The sequence below is a fragment of the Chiloscyllium plagiosum genome, chromosome 11, assembly GCF_004010195.1.
Source record: "Chiloscyllium plagiosum isolate BGI_BamShark_2017 chromosome 11, ASM401019v2, whole genome shotgun sequence".
Classification (NCBI taxonomy): Eukaryota; Metazoa; Chordata; class Chondrichthyes; order Orectolobiformes; family Hemiscylliidae; genus Chiloscyllium; species Chiloscyllium plagiosum.
Window position 1 is genome coordinate 51,566,936 of NC_057720.1, and position 15,832 is coordinate 51,582,767.

General features: G+C 39.3%; 1 protein-coding gene across 3 annotated transcripts in view; it reads left to right on the forward strand.

Annotated features, from left to right (window-relative positions):
* The window catches only part of LOC122554385 (FYN-binding protein 1), an 88,797-nt gene that overhangs the window by 45,831 nt on the left and 27,134 nt on the right, over positions 1–15,832 (forward strand). For 2 of the 3 annotated variants that reach the window (XM_043699309.1, XM_043699312.1), the window contains 5 exons: positions 5,134–5,191; positions 9,032–9,103; positions 9,215–9,243; positions 12,941–12,998; positions 15,428–15,456. In XM_043699309.1, the coding sequence (XP_043555244.1) occupies positions 5,134–5,191; positions 9,032–9,103; positions 9,215–9,243; positions 12,941–12,998; positions 15,428–15,456 (246 nt within the window). The remainder of the gene's footprint in view (positions 1–5,133; positions 5,192–9,031; positions 9,104–9,214; positions 9,244–12,940; positions 12,999–15,427; positions 15,457–15,832) is intronic. The other variant, XM_043699310.1, reaches the window with a different exon arrangement.

Here is a 15,832-nt window from a genome sequence, read left to right on the forward strand (position 1 = left end):
AGGCTTCAATCCACTTCGAAAAGACATCAGCAATAAGCAAAACACATTTATAGCAACTCAACTCATTTCTACAACTCAATGAAGTCCAGTTGAAGGCCGAGATTGATAGATTCTTGTTGTCTAGAGGAATTAAGGGCTACGGGGAGAACGCTGGTAAGTGGAGCTGAAATGCGCATCAGCCATGATTGAATGGCGGAGTGGACTCGATGGGCCGAATGGCCTTACTTCCACTCCTATGTCTTATGGTCTTATAGTATTTAGGGTGGTAGCTGAAGTACTGAACTGTCTTAAAATCTACATAGGCAATGATTCACATTTCCAAGAGAAAGTTGTCAACTTATTAATTTCATTTACACATTCCAAGGGCAGCACATTGACTCTGTGGTTAGCACTGCTGCCTCGCAGTGCCAGGACCTGGGTTCAGTTCCACCCTTGGGCAACTGTCTGTTTGGAGTTTTCACATTCTCTCTCTGTGTCTGCATGAGTTTCCTCCGGCTACTCTGGTTTCCTCCCACAGTCCAAAGATGTGCAGATTAGATGAATTGGCCACACTAAATTGCTGATACTATCCTGGGATGTGCTGGCTGGGTGGATTAGCCAAGGGAAATGCAGGGTTAGGGTAGGGGCTTGGGTCTGCTTGGAATGCTCTTCAGAGAGTCAGTGTGGACTCGATGGGCTGAATAGTCTGCTGCTGCATTGTAGGGTTTCTGTGATTCCTTTCACTTTATATATTGCACTTAATTACTCTAAGATGAATTATTCCTATTTGATATTGTGCCATTTTTCTTCTCACTACCCATTATTCTAAACGGGACATTCCACTAATTATCATTCTATTTCATAAACTCTGGAGCATCCTTTAATGTCCAATAAAAGATGTTTTTAATACCTTTTAAAACAGAAATCAAACATTACCATGTGGTTCCATTTTGCTTATTCGTTCAGTCTTTTTGAAATAAAACACATTTCTAAAAAGCATCTTGCTAGGTTATGCCCAACTTTTCCTTTTTAAGATTACACCAAATTCAAATAGAGGAACAACATTCCTGATGATTTTTTAACTGTACAGCCTGAGAGGTGGTGTTGAACTGACTGACAAGTTTTGTTCATGATCAGTTTATTTCTTTCCAAATAATCTTTGCCAAAGTTTTAAAACAAATTAAAACTACACCGGCTGTTTCCATTGAATAGTATTTTAATTTTAAGCTTGTTTGCCCCCTTAAAGTTCATGTAAATATTCCTTTGAGTACTTGAAATGCAATTTGTATCAAGTTATTTTATCTATCAATCCTAATATCAGAAATGATTATACACAGACTTTATAGCTTTACATGGTATTCTTATATCTGAGGCGCAAGTGATGTACATTCAGTTTAAAGGTTACTTTCACATCTTCCATTATCATCATATCTGTGAAGATAACAAATGGCAAGTTCAAATTTCTCAAAGATGTAGTCCAAAGATGATGTCTGTAGGTCAATTCTTGAATTTTCAAAACTCCGGTGTCTCTTGCTGTACTATCAATACGTAGATGACTGTCAAAATCTGTTATATACAGAAATAAAATCCACTGTGATACTAGCTCAATGGCTAAAATTGCCCAATCATATCTGTACTAAATGTAGAGTGCTAAAGTTTAGCAAGATTTAAAATTTGCATTTTGCAATTATAGAACTCATATGGTGAATGTTTAAAAGATCTGCAGTTACATAGAATAGGTAAAAACAATGACTGCAGATGCTGGAAACCAGAGTCTAGATTACAGTGGTGCTGGAGTGGTAAGGCAGCATCCAAGGAACAGTAAAATCAATGTTTCAGGCAAAAGCCCTTCATCAGGAATACATAGAATCCCTACAGTTTGGAAACAGGCCATTTGGCCCAACGAGTCCACACCAACCCTCTGAAGAGGATCCCACCAAATCCAACACCCCACTCTATCCTTGTAATCCTCCATTTCCTAGGGATAATGCACCCAATCTACACATCCCTGATCACAATGGGTAATTTAACATGGCCAATCCATCTAACTTGCACATCTTTGGACTGACGGAGGTAACTGGAGCATCCAGCAGAAACCCATGCTGACAGAGGGAGAATGTACAAACTCCACACAGACAGTTCCCTGAGGGTGGAATTGAACCCAGATCCCTGGTACTGTGAACCAGCAGTGCTAACAACTGAGCCACCGTGTTTTTCCAAAGTGTGGTCAAATTCTTGAAGGGCCATAAATCTTGTTAAATTTGCAATTATCTACCATGTAAACAGAAGACCCAGAATTCTGCTCAAGGCAGAAAGGTTAGAACGCAGCATTAAATTTTGATTTCCTCAATTTCTGTTTGGTTTCTCTACAGGATTCCTTTTAGTTTCTTGAACTTTTTTACATTGTTTCAAAGTCAGATCTCTCTGCTCCTGGAGCCGCCAATGCTATGTACCCAGCTGTGACGTCACACATGTGTGCTATTGGCCAACTACTCCAGACATTTTCATTATCTCATGCCATTGTATTAATTTATGTACCTTTTTTTTAAAAGGAAGACCTTTCCCAACGAGTCAGGAGCTGAACTTGATTTTAAACTCGAAAAAAATTATCTTTTCTTCAATTTTTCTCAAGTATTCCAAAGTTTTCAAAACGTTTGAGTATTTTGTAAGATGTTTCTCACTCAACTTGGATTCTAAGACAAGAATTAAAGATGGACACTAGCCTACAAAAGCAACTAAAATAAAAACAACAGGGTATTTGTTTGAAGGGCTCATGTGGGACAGTGATAGTGTCCCATCCTCTAAGACAGGAGGCCTGGACTCAAGTTCTGCCTGCTTCAAAGATGTTTCCAAACAGATATGAGCAGGTTGATACAAAAAAAATCTACAACTAACTATAGGAAAGGAATGGAACCTTTTCCAAATCTCTTATTTTGTGTTTACTCCTTAAGTCAGTTTTAAAATTCTTAGTTTAAGCTAGGAGTTCTGCCAAATTTCAGTTTAGCTGTATGTTTTGGGAATAAATCACAGCGCTTCACAGTACAAAACCTTGTTTTAAACTTTTTTTTTTCAATTTAATGCTTTTTGAATCCATTGTGCTTTCTGATCATCCTTTTTAACGCTGACTGGACCTGTATGTATGGGTTCTTCTCATCTTGAAACATACTACTTTGGTGATAATGAGTTTGGATTGTGGCAGTGGAGAGGTCAAATTTCTGACAGTTTCCATCATCATCATCCAGCTCGTTGTCCTCTTCTGTTTTAGCTTTACTAGAGAAAAGTGACTTCTGCAGGTTTGTGACTTCTGTTTGAATTTTGCTGAATGCTTCATTGCCTGCCCTTTCTGCCCTTGTCTTTTCACTGTACCGGGTGTATTTGCCAGGCTGATTTCCCTCCCTACGCTAGACAGAGGTATGTATCTTCACCTAAGCTCCAGCATTAGTTGGAGCCACTGAAAGTACCTCTCTCCTACACTCCCCCAGGAAAGTCAAAGGATACCTGACCTGATTTTCAAAGTGGCCTGCGGTTCACAGCTTGACACTACTCAAGTTTAGCAAAACATTAGAAGATCTTGCTGCTTTGAATTCTCATTTACTTGAACATTGGAAAAAGCAACCACATCTACCCATTGTCTGATTTTTCTTCTCCCTGCCTTTTAGTTTCTTGAACTTTTTAAATTGTTTTAAAGTCCGATCTCTCTGCCAATGCTATGTACCCAGCTGTGACATTAACAAACATCTGCTTTAGGCCAACTACTCCAGAGATTTTCCAACGTTTTTCTTTTCAAGGTCTATCAAGAAGACCTCCACAATCTGTCAAACTCTTTTACAGCTCACAGGGTATCTCGCCCTAGGAGCAATGAATTTTTCACTCGGACTCCTTATCAGTCCCAAATATGCAAACACCTATTTGTTTGAGTCAATGACTCCGATCCTATCTACAGTTAGGGAAGGGGGCCCTGTATTTGTGTCCAAGCTGAATTGCTGAACACTGTCAGGATTTATGGTAAGCCTTTCATAATGTCTGAGCCGATGAAATTAAAGTAGGGCTGTTAGAGAAGTTAAGGTAATTGGGCAGAGTCACAATGGATTTGTGAAAGGGAACTTGTTTAAGCAATGTATTGGAGTTCTTTTTGAAGTAGTAATGGCAGTGTTATGGATAAAGGGGAACTGATGGATGTTCTCTACTTAGATTTCCAAAAAGCATTTGATAAGGCAACATATCAACAATTATTGTAGACAGTAACAGCTCATCGTGTAGGGAGTGAATGATTGACTAGTTAGAAGGAAACTGAGTAGGCATAAATGGATTTCATTTGGCAAGGTGAATGAGAGGTGTACCACAGGGGATCAGTGCTGGAGTCTCAACTTATAATTTATAAAAATAACATAGATGGAGGGACACAAGGTATGGTTGCTAAATTTGCTGATGGTACAAAGATGAAGTAAGTTGTGAAAAGATTATTTGGAAGTCACAAAAGGATATTTGTTAAATGAATGGACACAGCACAGATTTGGAATATGAAGTATAATATGGGAAAATGTGAAATTGTCCATTATGACAAGAATGTAAAAATGCATACTATCTATAGAGGGAGAGATTGCAGAACTCTGAGATGGAGAGGGCTATAGATGTCCTCGTGCACAAGTCACAAAAGCCTAGTGTACGGGTGGAGCATAATTAGGAAAGTTAATAAAATGTTCTTATTTCTTACAAAGGAAGTTTGAGGACAATGGAGGGAGGTTATGCTTCATTTGTACAGGGCATTTGTGAGGGCACATATATGGTACTGTGTACAGTATTTGATCCTAATTTAAGCTAGAATATAAGTGCATTGGAAACAGTTCAATAGTCATTAAATGGACTGGGTGTCTTACGAGGAATGGTTATACAGGCTAGGATCAAATACTGTACGCAGTATCAAGACTCTAAGAATGTTTTGCTCAGTGAGAACTGACAACCATAGCAAAAACATGCACCGGAAAGCTATGAAATATGTTAAATTCAATCAGAGTTATTCAAAGTAAACAACATTGCATTTTAATGGGGGTTCTGTGTTGTGAAAAGATTTAAATTTTAGTTAATAGATGTAAATACAAATATTACTTGTTTTGAATTGCATATACTTTTTTTTTGTTTCGTGAATAAAATAAGACTCTGGGCAATCCACTGAAGCAATGGATACCAAAAAGGAATCTGAAAAAAGAAACAGGTTGGTGATCAAGTTTTTAAATATCATATAATTTGAGCAAAATCTCTTGCAAGTTGTCATTAAATCTCCTGCATAAGTTGGTGAAAATTTCAAGAACCATGAATTTATTCAATATTTTATATGATGCAAGATTAGTTGAGCTTCGTTGCAGTGTCATTTCTGTCCTGGCGCAATGATTGTTATTTGTCCCTTTCCTTTCAAGCTTTAGAGCAATAAAACTAGTTATATACCCTTGTCAGGTTGGTTAGCTTAGTTGGTTGGACAGCTGATTTGTGATACAGGGTAATGCTAACCATGTGGGTTCACCCATTGGGGTCCTGTCTTCTCAACCTCACCCTTGACCTGGGTGTGATGGCAACCTTGTACATTTGTTACATATAAAGTGGTCTTAATACCTTTTTTTTTAACCCATACATTTTACTATTTATTTTGATCAGAGAAATATTTTAATTCAAAGGATCTAACCTCATGCTCTGGGGACATGGGTTAAAATTAAACTACAGGTACTGGTGAAATTTAAATTTGATGAATGAAATCTGCAAATGGAATTTGATCTCTAATGGTGACTGTGAAACTATCATTAATTGTTGTGCAAATCTATTTGGTTTGCTGATGTCCTTCACAGGACAAAATCTGCCATCTTTACCTGACACAGGTCTACGTTTGACCCCAGACCTGCAGCCATGTGCTTGACTTCTAACTGCCCTCTGAAATGCTTTAGTTAGCTATTCCATTCAACGGCAATTAGGGATGAGCAACAATAACTGGTTGTCAGTGATGCAATCCTATCAAAGAATTTTTAAAAATGTGTAGTACACCATATTGAGAAAGTCTGGTCGTAGCAATCCTCCCCAACCACCCAGAAAATGACCATCTTCAACAAAATAGAGTCTAACCACTACCAACAACTCCCTCCACCCCTTGACATTAAATGGCATTACATCACTACCATCAAAATCCTGGGGATTATCACTGACCATAAACTGAACTGGCCTAGCCATGTAAATAGTGTGGCTATAAGATCATAGCAGAAGCTGTGAATTATGCAGTAACTCTTCTCCTAACTCCAAAAGGCTATCCAACATCTACAGGGCACAAGTCAGGAGTGTGTTGGAATTCTCTCTACTTGCCTGGATGAACACCACTCCAAAAACATTCTCGAAGCTTAACACCAACCAGGACTAAGTAACCTGTTTGATTAGCACACTATTCTCCACCATCACCATTTGCTCCCCTCACCACTGATGCCCAGTGCCAGTAACGTGCACCATTCTCAAGATGAATTGCAGCCACGTATTATGATCTGATGTGGTATCTGGGTACTAACCACTACTGGCTTGTGGTTGAGGTGGATTGGTGCTGCCAATCCTGCTTCCCATGCTAGTCAGCGGGGCTGTCTAGTAGTCCGTGATGGAGGATGGATCATGAATATGTCCCTGTAGAAGAAGCGTGGATAACAAGATGTAGTTTACTACACCTCCATAGCTGTTTACAGAAGACTTGTTGAGCGCACAGTCTGGATTGTTCACATTTATGCTGGTAGGGATCTTGTCCAAGTCATGGAATCAGTCACGTGGAAAGATATGGACATTTTCAAATCAACCTGCTCAGGGATGTTATTACAAACCTCTGGAGCAGATGGGACTTGAATCCAGGTCTCCTGGCTCAGAGGTAGGGACACTACTACTGGACTACAAGGCCATCTTTTGAAAAATGGTCGAGAACCTGTGAACCAATCAGAGGCTAATTTCTCCTACATTACATCTCCTACCCTTCTCCTAAAGGGCTAACTAGTGAACCTATCAGCAGCAAATGTGTGTGAGAATGAGTCTCTGAATATATAGTCTCTGGAAAGAATATATAGTTATAGAGTAATAAAGTTCGACAGCACGGAGACCGCCCTTTGGCCCAAATTGAACCATGCTGACCAACATGTCCATCCACACTAACCCCATGTCCCTGCACTTGGCCAATATCCTTCTCAATGTTTCCTATCCATGCATTTGTCCAAATGCCTTTTAAATGTTGTTAATGCTCCCCCTCAACTACTTCTGCTGGCAGTTTATTCCATGTATGTACCACCTTGTGTAAGAAAGTTGTCCCTCTGGTTCCCTTTGACTCTTTCCTCTCTAACCTTAAACTGATGTCCTCTAGTGCTCAATTCCCCAGCCTTGGGAAAAAGACTGAGTGCATTCTCCCTATCCATGCCTCTCATGATCTTATTCACCTCAATAACGTCCCCCTCTGGCTCCTAAGCTCTAAGGGAAAAAAGTCCTAGCTTGTCCAACCTCTCTTTATAACTCGGACTGTTGAGTCCTGGCAACATCCTTGTAAATTTCTTCTGCACTCTTTCCAATTGTTAGATTAAATTGAAACTTCAAACTCAACCCTCAACAAATATGACTGATCCTCATGTTCTCTATCACTACTAAATTATATCAAGTATTTTCTTAATGTCCATTAAACAAAAGTTTGAGGGTAATAATTCAAATCTAAGTTACAGGGTCCTAAACTGACAAACAAAAATCACGAACTTGTTGGTAACAATTTAATATTTTCTGGTGTAGAAATTTCAATGACTTCAGTTATGTGAAAAAGCAAATGATTACTTTGACTGATGCACTGATTAGAATTGCCTCTGCACATAGGCTGTACTAGATACAACCATTTTGAAATTTTGGAGTGCTGAAGATTCCAGTTGAAGGCAGAACCAGGGAGAGCAGTGGATACTCAACACCTGACAGACTGCTACAAAGGACAGGATGGCAGACATAGAGGGCTTGGGCTCCAGATGGCAAGCAGGGCCAGGCATCAAGTTGGCAGCAGGACATGAGAAAAGGAGACACTGTCACTAACGGGTGCCAACTCCTGTATAACTCCTGTATAAGTTGTGAAGCACACCTGTGTGAGCGCGTGAGAGAGCGAGAAAGACAAAGCAAGTGAGTGAGAGTGGGAAGCAAGTGAAGGCATGTGTTTGTGTGGGAAGAGGAAATCCAAACACATACCAATCCACCCTTCCCTTGCTCCTTCTCGCTAAAAAAACTTATCTACCAAAGTAGGCTGGAAGAGGGAGAAGAGTCAAGTAGAAAGGCAGCTGGCATCTGAGCCTCACTTGCATATGAATTGCTTTAAAGACAACTCCAAGTGTATACCATTAGAGATGGAGTCAATCCCCGTGTTAGTGAAAGTCAGTTCCTTCATTCAGCTGTAGTGTCCAACCCGTTACCTGGTGCTGAGGACTTGGGGATGAATCTGTCTCTTTCTAGCTTTGTTTTTTCACTGAGATGACAAAAAAAGATTTTATTGATTAGCTCTGCTGCTTGGCAATTCTTTTATTGGCTATTTCAATTCATTACTCGTTAGTTTATATGATGGATCTATTGCTTTGGAGTTTTTAAAAAAATTAATGTTTATTCTTGTGCCAAATCTCCTCTTTCTGAACCGGTCCTCCTGAAATATGAGAGAAACCACTCCTGTGGGGAATGTGGCAGCCAGTGTGTGTATAGTAAGTTTCCATAAACCATAGAAAAGTGATAATGCCCAGATAGTCTGTTTTTAGATGTTGTCAATAGAGCCACTGAATCTTTTATGTTCACATCAGAGGCCCAAGAGAAATGGTAAGGCAAGTCAAAGTGAAACAAATGATGGCATAAGCGTCATTGTAAATGGCATCAACAAAACTATTGGCAGCACCTGTTCACTTTTACTGAAAAATCAAATGAGTCTGCGCAGATAAGAAAATGTAATACAGTGTGCTACCCATTTAGATGCATATTTAAGTTTATGTGCTGAAAACTCGATTGTATGTCAAGCCTTTATTAAAATATATTGTATTAACAGTGGAAATAAGGTAAACCCCCTCACAAAAATCTTACAAAAAGGAAAAGAAAAGAAAAGAATGGGACATGAAAGGTAAAATTGACACCATTTATACAATAATTAAGTTCACTTAATTTTAAAACTTTTTTTTTCAATTTCAAGAAAAGCTCCTTGCATTAACATTTTTTTAATATTCTACTTCAGTTCCTCGTATATCCTGCAACCTGAATTAGGTAAGAATGATATTTTTTGATCTTTTTAATGCTAAAAATTACACTTTGATTTTTTTCTTGTCGAAGGATACTCTTAATTTTATTCTAATGAAAGATGAGATTGTTGAGATGATTGATGGGGGATATCTGCTGAGAGAATTGAATGCAGATTATTCTGTTCCATTAACTGTTAAAGGTTGTCAACTGACCTCGAAGATTTGTTTTCTTCTATTGTTAAAATAGCTTTCACTGAGATCAGCAGAATACTTATCGTAGATCAGTGGTTATATTAGTGAATTAGTAATCCAGAAGCCTGGATTAATGATCTGGAGAGTGGCAAAAAAAACTTTAATTAAATTTATTTAGCGTCTTGGCCCAAAGCTCTGCAAAAGAGCACTGTAGAACAAATTATAGCAGGAGAAAGTGAGGACTGCAGATGCTGGAGATCAGAGCTGAAAATGTGTTGCTGGAAAAGCGCAGCAGGTCAGGCAGCATCCAAGGAGCAGGAGAATCGACGTTTCGGGCATTCCTGAAGAAGGGCTCATACCCGAAATGTCGATTCTCCTGCTCCTTGGAAGCTGCCTGACCTGCTGCGCTTTTCCAGCAACGCGTTTTCAACAAATTATAGCATCAAAGCACATGAGATATTAGGCCATGTAATGAAAAGCATGGTGAAAGAATTACATTTTAAGGAATGTATAAACAGAGGAGAGTGAAATAGAGATGAAATTTAAGAATCAATGGCCAAGGAAACTGAAGGAATGGTCACTATCGTAAACAAGAAGCCTGAAATAGAGCAGCACAGAATTCTTGAAGTTGTAGGGGTGAAGGAGATTATGTAGATAGGTAGGGAAAGATTGTAGAGTGATTTGAAATCAAGAAAATTTTCAATGTATCTGAACAAATGCCTTGTGATGGGGAAAAGGACTGAGTGTGTGTTAAAATGTGGACAGCTGAACTTTGGATGACTTCAAATTGATGGAAATTAAAAGGCAGAAGACCTGCTATTGGCGCATTGGAATTGCAAGTTTGGAGATGACAAAGCATGAATGAAGGGTTCAGCAGCAGATGAATTGTAATGGAGGTGGAAATGAGCAGTCATATTGATGAGAAGAAAGTGAGGAGATCCGAGTCAAAAATTGTGGTGCTGGAAAAGCACAGCCGGTCAGGCAGCATCTGAGGAGCAGGAGAGTCGACGTTTCTAGCATAAGCTCTTCATTCCTGATGAAGAGCTTATGCTCGAAACATCAACTCTCCTATTCCTCAGATGCTGCCTGACCGGCTGTGCTTTTCCAGTCAAATTGATGACACCATTATCCGGTTCAGAAGTTCATCTTCGGATTGCATGTGATTCCAAGGTTGCAGGTGGACTGGGTCCATCCTAGGTTTTTGCCAGGGAGAAGGATTGAGTTGGTCATCAAAGAATAGAGTTTGAGTTAAGAACTGCTTAAAAAAAGGTTTCAGCCATTGAATGGAGAAAATGTCTGCCGATCCAGTCTTTGATGTCAACTAATAATTCAGTAACAGTCATTAGTATAATATGAAACCTAATGGTGTGTTTTCAATGATGTAATCGAGAACATGTAGATAAGAAGTAGGACAAGGTGAAGGACAGATCTTTTGAGAAATCATTTCAAGAGGTTCTCTGGCTATGACTAGACTGATAAAAATGTAACCACAAGGGAGCAGTTCTGTCCAGCTGGATGGCAGTGCAGAGACACTGGAGTAGAATGGTTTGTGGTGTAGATATTTTGAGAGGGACAAGGAGGGAAAGTTTACTTTTATCTGTCATATGTGATGTCATTTGTGACTTTGAGAGTAGTTTCAGTATATAGAAACCCGATTTGGAAGGATAGAAATGTGAAATTCCAGGCAACATAGTGTTACAATTATGATGGGAGCAGTCATAGAGATGTACAGCATGGAAACAGACCCTTCAGTCCAACCCGTCCATGCCGACCAGATATCCCAACCCAATCTAGTCCCACCTGCCAGCACCCGGCCCATATCCCTCCAAACCCTTCCTATTCATATACCCATCCAAATGCCTCTTAAATGTTGCAATTGTACCAGCCTCCACCACATCCTCTGGCACTCATTCCATACACGTACCACCCTCTGCATGAAAAGGTTGCCCTTTAGGTCTCTTTTGTATCTTTCCCCTCTCACCCTAAACCTATGCCCTCTAGTTCTGGACTCCCCGATCCCAGGGAAAAGACTTTGTCTACTTACCCTATCCATGCCCCTCATGATTTTATAAACCTCCTATAAGGTCACCCCTCAGCATCCGACGCTCCAGGGAAAACAGCCCCAGCCTGTTCAGCCTCTCCCTGTAGCTCAGATCCTCCAACCCTGGCAACATCCTTGTAAATCTTTTCTGAACCCTTTCAAGTTTCACAACATCTTTCCGATAGGAAGGGGCCCAGAATTGCACGCAATATTCCAACAGTGGCCTAACCGATGTTCTGTACAGCCGTAACGTGACCTTCCAACTCCTGTACTCAATACTCTGACCAATAAAGGAAAGCATACCAAACGCCGCCTTCACTATCCTATCTATTTGCGACTCCACTTTCAAGAAGCTATGAACCTGCACTCCAAGGTCTCTTTGTTCAGCAACACTCCCTAGACCTTACCATTAAGTGTATAAGTCCTGCTAAGATTTGCCCTCTAATAATTAAGATCCACTACTTCACCAGTCAAATCATGAGTACAAATTTGTTGATCCAGTTACCAAAATAGCCAATTGCTTCTCTTTGGTACTGAAATCCAAAAGAAAATTAAATGTTTATCCGGGTTACTTTTAACTCAACGTTATTAGGAACACAAAATGATTTGGAATAAAACTTGTTTTTATGCAAGTAGCAAACACCTAATGATCTGGAATTCTAACTCTATCCCATTGATCCCACATGCATGCAATCCAAAAAAGTCATTGCGGAGGTGATGGTCTTTTTTAAACAAAAGGCAAAAGGGGAACCACCACCCCACCCCTCTTCCCAAACCCTGTGGGCCAAGGGCCTAGAAACAAATTATAGAATGCAATGAATTCTCACCTCCACTGGATGTCCTGTTGACAAAGCCAAATTGCTGAAACTTGCTGATTGATGGTAGATGTCCAGATAGTAAAATTACAAGCAGCAATAAGCATCAAGCAATAGGATTGAAATACGAGTGCAATTTTATAGCAGTCAACTTCAAATTTAAATCCAGTTGTTTAGGTGCAGTGAGCATCTTGTTCCTATCATAGATTAGATTACTTAGTGTGGAAACAGGCCCTTCGGCCCAACAAGTCCACACCGACACTCTGAAGAGCAACCCACTCAGACCTATTTCCCCTACATTTACCCCTCCACCTAACACTACGGGCAGTTTAGCATGGCCAGTTGACCTAACCTGCACATCTTTAGACTGTGGGAGGAAACCGGAGCACCCGGAGGAAACCCACGCAGACACAGGGAGAATGTGCAAACCCCACACAGGCAGTTGCCCGAGGCAGGAATTGAACCCCGGGTCCCTGGCGCTGTGAGGCTGCAGTGCTAACCACTGGGCCACCGTGCCACCCGATGTTGATGTTGAAATGTTAGTTTCTCCTTTTAATTTTTTTTGCAGATTTGTAATAAGAGATTTAAATGCAAACCCCAAAATAAAGATAATATGTTAATTGTACTTCCACATTTTGCTTTGACTGTACATCTTTGTTTGTCTTTCTTAAAAGGACCTGTATCCCCTGCTTATGACAACTCAAGCAATTTGTCAGGAAGTCAAAAATTGAGGTACATAAATACATATTGTTCTCCTATCAAAAATGACTGGATTGACAACTGAAACTCTTAATTGATATACAAAATTATGTTTCAAAACTATTAATGGGCAAATACATATTGACAGTTTCCTGCATAATTTTTAGTAACTGTAGAATCTGTTATATGTGTAAAAGTATTAAAAGTAATTATATTTAGAGCACAGCACTGTTGTTGATGGGATTACTGACTAAAGGCAGAATTATGATGTTGGCAAGATTGGCATTTATATAATACCTCAGCTTGTCTCAGAAATATCTGGAAGAATTTTACGTAATGGAATAAGTTACTTTTGGCAGTGCAGTTATTATTAAGTGGGCAGATGTATAATCCATCCAGGCATGCACGGCCTGATCCTACAAACAACAATAACATAAATGAATGATTAAGTTGTGATTGACAAATTATAGCATATCAACCTGAAGTGGCTTACATAAGAACGTAAGAACTAGGAGCAGGATTAAGCCGTCTGGCCCTCTGAGCCTGCTCCGCCATTCCGTACAATTATGGTTGATCTTTTCATGGCATCAGCTCCACTTACCCACGCTCTCATCCAATCCCTTAAATTTTTTATTGTTGGAAAAAAAACTATCCTAGCTTTAAAAATGTTTACTGAAGTAGCATCGACTACTTCATTGGGCAAGGAATTCCATAGATTTACAACCCTCTGGGTGGAGAAGTTCCTTCTCAATTCAGTCCTCAATCTGCTCTCTCTGATCTTGAGGCTATGCCCTCTTGTCCTAGTTTCACCTGCCAGTGGAAACATCCTCTCTACTTCTACCATATCTATTCCCTTCATAATTTTATATGTTTCTATAAGATCACCCCTTCATTTTTCTGAATTCCAATGAATATAATCCCAGACTACTCGGTCTCTCCTCAGAAGCCAACCCCCTCAACTCCGGAATCAACCTAGTGAATCTCCTCTGCACCCCCTCCAGTGTCAGTACATCCTTTCTCAAGTAAGGAGACCAAAACTGCACACAGTACTCCAGGTGTGGCCTTGTCAAGCTGGAATAGTATTCCATCTGTCAGGCTTTTGCCCACTGACTCAATGTGTCTATGTTCCTTTGCTTAGTTTCACACTTTGCTCTGCCACTCACCTTAGTGTCATCTGCAAATTTTGACACGCTGCATGTGGTCCCCAAATCCATATCATTTATTTAAATTATGAATAATTGCAGTCCCAACACCGATCCCTGAGGCACACCACTAGTGACTGATTGATTGATTGCCAACCAGATTAGCACTCATTTCTCTCTATTGTTTGCTTCGTATTAGTGAACCAATTCACTATCCATGCTCATACTTTAGCGGTATCGCCATTCATCCTTTTGCTGTATCGATGCTAAAGCTAGTACTGGTGGGGCAATATAAATAGTAGGTGCCAACAATACAAGCTTTACTACTTGCCAGATTTCCTAGACAGAAATCTGTTTTCAATGATACTACTTTTAAATGGTAGTCATTGGGAATATTCCCCAGATGTCAAACAATGACCGTAGCCAGATTATTAAGTTTGCAGTTGTGAATTTAAACAACTGCACGTATACATATCTGTAGTTGCATTGTCATCAATGTTGTAAAATTCAACTCTCAAAATAAATGGATATGATTCCAAGATACTGGATGCTGAATGTAACATTAATGACATGCATTTTTTTTTTCATCATGCAAGTGGTAATTTTTATTAGAAGCAATGGAAAGTGAACTTTTTGAATGCAATCCTTAAAACTAAAGTTTTTCTTAAGATATTGAGGAAGTAACATAGAGTTGTCAAATGAGTATAATTAGTGTAATTGAAGTTACTATTAAGGCATAAAATTATAAGTTAACAATAGCCAGAGATTACTTATGTTAATAATATTTGAAAAGGACACAGTCTTCAATCAAAAGTACTTGTAAGAAAAGTACTGCTGTACAGGAGAATTAATGAGAAATTAAAGGAATTTGATTGTGGGGGGGGGGGGGGGGATATGGGGTATGTTCATTTGTGATGCATGCAGTTCCCCTTCAAACAACATAATGTTTTGCTTGAGAAAATTGTAGTTATGGAACTTGGACTTCTAAACTATTAAGAATAACATGAACATTATCAATTGACAAAATATTTAAATATATACTCTTGCAAAATATACAACTATCCAGATTTTAAATATGAAGAAGTCATTATCACAGAAGATAAAACCCAGAGCAGAATCATGCGGATTTTCATAACCTGCAAACTTTGATTAAAGTCAAGGTGGTTTGGCTTTACTCAAATTGCTATTCATGTATGACATTTTATTAATTGTTAAGATGCTTTTTGTTAAAGGAAATATATACAAGAACCACAAAAAGTACTTTGTTTTTAACTTCTCTGTCTTTATTCTCCTTCTGGCTGGCACTATCAAAACTTTCAGCAGTTCAAAGAACTATTTTGTGGATGAAGGTAAGTGCAAAATCCACTGTTCAATGACACATCTGTAAGCCTTTAGTCATGCGTTAGCTGTAGCACCATTTAAATGAAGAACTGCTCAGGAAGGTATTGCCAGTCACAGTTCCTTACTTTCACTAATTGAGCAATCCTGGACAAGAGAACCCTAAAATGGATGTTGTCAGAAGCAGTGATGTCAAAAGCATGATATAAAGATTTCATGACAGCAACTTGTATTCTTGTAACTCCCTCTTAATGTAGAGAACTACCCAAAATACTTCACAGGGATATAATAAAAGAAATTGGAAACTAACCAAAGAGATATGCAGGAAGGGAACCAAAACTTAGTCCAAGATGTGGGTGTTGAGGAAGGTGTTCGTGAGGGAGAAAG